The sequence below is a fragment of the Sminthopsis crassicaudata genome, chromosome 5, assembly GCF_048593235.1.
Source record: "Sminthopsis crassicaudata isolate SCR6 chromosome 5, ASM4859323v1, whole genome shotgun sequence".
Classification (NCBI taxonomy): Eukaryota; Metazoa; Chordata; class Mammalia; order Dasyuromorphia; family Dasyuridae; genus Sminthopsis; species Sminthopsis crassicaudata.
This window is the reverse complement of record NC_133621.1, coordinates 61,438,787-61,445,225: the sequence shown is the minus strand read 5'-3', so window position 1 is coordinate 61,445,225 and position 6,439 is coordinate 61,438,787. Positions and strand designations below refer to the sequence as shown.

The following is a 6,439-nucleotide window of genomic DNA, read 5'->3' as shown; positions in this document are numbered from 1 at the left end:
GATTAGTTTGTCCTTTTACAAAACAAAGTGATTAGCTCCTTTTTTAAAAAAAATATTTGACAGTATAAACATGGTGAAAAAATTACTCTGAGAACAGTCTAGAATTATGTGAGGAAAAAAACAGCAAATTAATTTGTCTTTAGAGACTGAAAGCTTGAGAAGCTGCTTGTGTGTTTGGATTTGATGCAAATCCCTGTCATTTTGGAAGCAAGTTATGATTTAGAGAGTGCTGTTTTTGTTTGTTTCCTTTTGCTTTTCTAGATCTTTAAAAGGACAGAATCTTTACATATTTTCTTTGTTTTTGGTTCTATTTTTTTGAAATTTTTATCTAAGTGTACAGTCCAATATGTGAAAAATGACCACTCCTAATGTCTTATTACTATATGATTTGTGTGAGTTTTGTTTAATATCTAGAGATATTGCCTGTCTAGATCAGTGATTTCTAAACTATCTTCTAAGGATGCCTTTGGACATATGACTAAATTTTGTGACTTCCTTGAACATTTCACTAAATCTATATAACTTACTTTGGTTTTTATTGCCTAATGTTCTCTTCCCCTAAAACTCTTTCATTGTGTTTCTCCTCCCAACTAGATCATAGACATAGACTTTGAATGGACCTTAGAGTTATTTTAGTTCAAACTTAGTTCAATCTAGTTCATTTTAAAGATGAAGTAGGTCCATACAGTTAGGTGATTTGTCCAAAGTCACATAGGCAGTTATCAGAAAAACTGGGATTTCAGGTCATATGATTCCAAATCTAGGGATTTTTTTTCTCTGAACTATAAACGTCAACCCTAGTTCAAACCCCAACTCCCATCACCGATTAGAGCATACAATAACAAATTTTCAGGGTGAGCTCTGTTGTTACTTTTCATAGGGATGTTTTTGCAAGGATACTGGAGTGATTTTCCATTTCTGTCTAAAGTGTGTCCCCATTTTATAGATGAGGGACTGAGGCAAAGAGGGGTTAAGTGACTTACCCAGGATCACACAACTAGTAACTGTCTGAAGACAGATTTGAACTCCTAACTCTAGGCCTGGTATTCTATGCACTGGACTACCTGTCTAAAGGAAAGCTAACTCTAACACATGCCCCTCTGACCAGAGTGAATTACTCCTTCTCTGAGGTTATCTTCCTTTATTCTATGTATTTTGCATGTATTTATTTATTTACATGTTATCTCCCGCAAAAAGAATGGAATGTCTTTGAGAGCAAAGTTCCTATATGTTTACCTTTATTTTGGATTCCCAGAACGTAACACAGTGCCTGGCATATAATAATTGCTTAACAAATGTTTCTTGGCAATTCCAGTAGACTTGGGATGGAAAATGCCATCTGCCTCCAGAGAGAAAACTACGGAAACTAAATGTGAATCAAAACATATTTTTACCTTTTTTGTTTGTTTACTTTTTTCTTTCTTATAGTTTTTTTTTCCCTTTTGGTCTGATTTTTTCTTGCACAACAAAATAAATATGGAAATATGTTTTAGAGATTTGCACATATTTAACCTGTATCAGATTGCTTGCTGTCTTCAGAAAAATTTGGAACACAAAGTCTTATAAAAAAGGGATTTTTAAAATTATCTTTACATGTATTTGGAAAAATAAAATTCTATTACGGAAAAAAAACTGCTTCTTGAGAGCTCCAGAGTAGACTTGGGATACCTCCACAGCCCTTTCTCTCCAAACTCACCTTCCTTACAGCTACATGCTGCCTCCTTTCACAAGTTCTTAATCTTTATTGTGTCATGAACCTCTTTAGCAGTCTGGTGAAGTTTATAGACCCTTTCTCAAAATCATGTTTTTAAATGTATAAAATGAAATACATAGAATTACAAAGGAAACCAATTATATTGAAATATATTTATCATTTTTTTTAAAATTCAGACACCCCAAAATACATCCCTAGAACCCTTAGAGACTTGAAGATTCCAGATAAAAAAATATTTGCTCTTTTAAAACTAGCCAAATTCATTGCATGAAAAGGAAGACATGTCTTATTTCTATAAAATTTCAATTCAATAAACATTAATTAAAAGTCTGCTATGTTCCAGGCACTGTGTTAAGCATTAGGGATACAACTAAGGAAAAGACAACCCCTTCCTTCCCTCGAGGAGCTTACCATCTAATGGAGAAAGATAATACACAAAAGAAAGCTGAAAGAAGAGGGTCATCAAAGGGTACCTGGCCAGGAGCACAATAATGTTCTTGGAATTGAAACTGAGTAAAGGCACTGGTAGAAAATGGCTTTACCTGGAAACTTTCAAGTTCTATATAAAGGAAAGCTTTGAGAGGAGTTTATTAATTCTCCCTCCAGCCTTTCAATCAGAAGGGATTGAAGGAACTAGAAGCCCTTGAGTGTCAAAAATTGAGTCAATCTAGATGGTGATGAGATTTCAGGGGATGAGCTTTTCCTTGAGGGGTCTGATGTTCATGGAGCCAAGCCAATGGATGGAAAATGAAGATTTCTACCTCTTTAGAACTATGGATTGTTGTGGATCAATATTCCTATGATTCATCATTAACTGACAACCCCCCAAAAATGGTGTTCATTTAAATGTTTCTTGAATGTTTCTTTTGAATATTATTTCTTTCTTTTTTTTCTTTTTTTTTTTAAAGAATGACCAATCCATGGGTGATATGCAGATAAGCGGAGCGGATGATCTTTCTAAACTAGCTGGAAAGGTATGTCCATTTAACTTGTCTCTCTGAATCCTGATGTTGTAGGAAAGGTTGCTGTCCTTTATTCTTTAAGAGGACCAAAATGAAATCACTGTTAGAGTCGAGTTACAGAGTGTCCAGCGTGGCTGATCAGACCAATATAAGCTCAGAATGTTCAGGTTGGACACAAATGTTTATTGCACTAAATTTCACACTTTTCCCAGTTTAAAAAAAAAAAAGTTTCTTATAAAAAATGATAAGAATGTTTGCAAGGGTATCACTTTTATAATGCATTTATTATAGAATACTTCAAGGATAAGATGCAGACCTTTGACCTTCTAAGATTTTTTTCTTTCTTCATTCAAACAATTTGACAAAAGGAATTATTTTTGTTTCTGGGATTATAGATTTAGAGCTTTAGGGACTTTTAAGATCTTTTATTTCAATCCTTCTAATTGATAGATAAAGTAACTGAGGCTTAGAGAAGTATAAGACCTGCCCAAGATCATACTGTTACAGAACAAGGATTTGAAACTAGGTCCTCTCACTTTGAAACTAGTACTCAAGTCACATCCCTAGTTGAGCTAAGTAAAGAGAGACATTTCCCTTTATTCTCATCCATGTGTCAGCACCCACCTTACCATACGCATATTTCAGATTGTTATTGCTGTTAAGTCATTTCAGTCATGACCCCATTTGGGGTTTTTTGGACAGGGAGAATGGAGCAGTTGCCATTTCCTTCACCAGCTCATTTTACATAGGAGGAAACTGAGGCAAACAAGGTTAAGTGACTTAGAGCTAGTAAATGTGTGAAACCAAATTTAATCTCAGGAAGATAAATCTTCCTTATTCCAAGCCAGAGCTCCATCCACTGCTCCACTTAACTGCTCAGTGATTCACTTACATGTAAAGAAAAGCATTTGAAGGCTTTAATAAAACATTTATTCTTAATACAAAAAATTCACTTCTACATAGGGTTAAGATGATATAAGAAAAGTTCCCAGCTCGCTGCCTTGTCAGCTGAGTGAGGGGGAGTATCATCCAACTTCTTCTTTTTCTCTTCTTCCCTTAAAAAAAATCCAGAAAACAAAACAGATGTGTATGAGGTGGGGTGGTATGCCAACCATGAGATCATGGGAGAACCACCCTGAGTCTGGAGATGGAGTCTCAAACCTGGTAGCTTTGGTTTCTTATGCTTAGCAATAAGTGAAAAGGCTGTTTTGCTTCCAGCACAAATATACAAACAGGAAGGAAGGATTGTTCCATAAAGCAGATGGTCTCTGAGGAATGTGACCCATAATGCTAGCTTGCTGTGAATGGAAGCAATGTAGTCTTTGTTTGTTTTAAACTGGGCTGACTTATACCTTGTAGTCATTATCCTTGGACAACTTCAGCTTTTTAAGCAAAATGGATCAGAGTAATACCCAAGGCTTAATCTTCCATTTTTGTGGTTTTTCTCGTTATATAACCAGTGGAAGAAAGAAGTAGCAGCCACATTTAATATTTTGAAAATGCATAATAATATTAGAGTAACAACAAAGCATCAAGGGTTTTGATTGAAAACAGCTTAGTCTTTCTTTCTTCATCCCCCAAATGAATGAACTAAGCAGCATAGTATGTGGGACAGAGTAAAGAATTTGGAGTCAGAGAACATAAGTTCAAGGTCAAGTTAATTCCTAGCTCAATGACCTTGAGCAAATCACTTGTATTGTGCTTCATTTTCCTTAGCTGAACAATGAGGGCCTTGGAAAAGAGCATCTTCAAAGTCCCTCCCATCGCTAGATCTAGGATCCAAAAATCGAATGAGGACCAAATGCCAAAATTATTTCCCTGTCATAAATTAGTCTCAATTAGAAATTGCATTAGTCTGTCAATCAATCAGCAAACATTTATTAAGCTTCCACCATGTGTGGTCGGCACACTAGGAAATGGGGATCAAAAATGAAACAGTTTCATCATTAGTATAATTTGATTACTAGATCACCATTCCTGCTTTCATAGGTTTTAAATCAGAAAAGAACCTGAAAAATCATCCAGTCAACCATCTTCATTTTACAGATGATGGAACCTCAATGAGCTTTTTCAGTAGCTGTTATTGTTCAGTCATTCAGTCACATCCAATTCTTCATGACTCCATGCCCACCAGACCCTTCTATCTTCCACCTCCTGAAGTCTGTACAAGCTTCCCTGACACTCTCCATCTCATCCTCCACCATCCCCTTTTGCTTTTGTTTTCAATCTTTTTCCAATTTCAGGGTCTTTTTTAATGAATCCCATCCTCTCATTATGTGACCGAAGTAGTTAAACTTTGGCTTCAGTATCTGACCTTTTAGTGGATAGCCTGAATTAATTTGCTGTAGTATATTGACATTTTTTGCTTTTACTTGGCCATTGAGGGAATTTGTTTTGCTTGCCTATACATGTTTGTAACAGATTTTGTTTTTCTTACCTTCTACCAGGTAAGTGATACAAGATGGGAATGAGAGAATATGAACCTGAAAATAAAATTAAATTAAATTTTTACAAAATTATTGCATCAGTGGACTGACATGATATTAATAATAGCTAACATTTATATGGTTCGTTAAAGTTTGCAAAATGCTTTACAAAATCTCATTTTGTGCAGTACTAGTAGGTGCCATTATTAATCCCATTTTAGAAATGAGAAAACTGAGGCAGAGGGAGGTTAGATGACATGTACAGGATCATATATCAGGAAGTGTCTGAGTTTGAACTCAGGCATTCTACCCTTCTATTTACGTGCCACCCAGCTGCCTCATTATTAGATTTAAAAATATCTGTGTGATCCTGGTCAAGTCCTTAACTAACCTCTTTCAGTCTAAGTTTCCTCAATAAAAATATTTTCCAAGGTTGTAGTGAGAATTCAGATATGAGATAAAATGCATAATACTCTTTGCAAACTTTAAAGTTGCATATAAATGTTCGCTTATTATATTTATATTTGTAGATGTTATATCTCCCAATAACTATAGGTTCATCGAGGGCAGGGACTATTTCATTTGTCCTTGGATCCCTAGCACATTACTTTGCATAAACTAAGCAATCAAGAAAACATTTGTTGAATTGATCTGAATACCTTAAGGTTTCATTATTCTCATCTGAAAAAATAAGAGGATTGGAATGGATGACCCCAAAAGCCTTTTCCAGATTTAAAGTCTCATGATCCCATAAAGCCCTTGTTTTACTCTCATTTCTACTAGGAGGACTAATTTCCCAAATTAGTTTTCCTCATCAAAGCAAAACAAATCCCTTTTTAAAGAGTACAAGAGGACCTTGTCACTGTTAATGTCATTTAAAGCTAACTAAAACCTTCTGATCCCATCACTTATCCCCTGCCACTGCCCAGGACGTCGGCACATATTGGCACATGCCCGTCATTGACATATCTAGGCCAATCTAGAACTGAATTGAAAAGGACAAGAGAGGAAATGGTTATTTTACAGCTTAAAAGCACTGATACATCTGTCTACCAGCACCTCCCTAAATCAAAGATAAACCAATGTAGAGATCACCCCACTACTAATAGGTCAAATCAAATTATTGATTAGACACGTGATATGCAGCAAGAGCATGTGTTATACCAGTTATACAATCAATCACCCTCAGTCCCAGAATACCAAGTCAAATCGAGGCAACAAGCATTTGTTAATTATTTACTATGTTCCAGACATCTCCAGGAGCATTGAAGATACAAAGAAAAGCAAAAACAAAAACCCCAAACCTTAAAAGGCCTGCACCTACCCTCGGGGAGCTT

General features: G+C 35.6%; 1 protein-coding gene across 3 annotated transcripts in view; it reads left to right on the top strand.

Annotated features, from left to right (window-relative positions):
• PRTFDC1 (phosphoribosyl transferase domain containing 1) overlaps window positions 1-6,439 on the top strand; it is a 97,240-nt gene that overhangs the window by 71,499 nt on the left and 19,302 nt on the right. For all 3 annotated transcript variants that reach the window (XM_074266954.1, XM_074266953.1, XM_074266955.1), the window contains exon 4: window positions 2,623-2,688. In XM_074266954.1, the coding sequence (XP_074123055.1) occupies window positions 2,623-2,688 (66 nt within the window). The remainder of the gene's footprint in view (window positions 1-2,622; window positions 2,689-6,439) is intronic.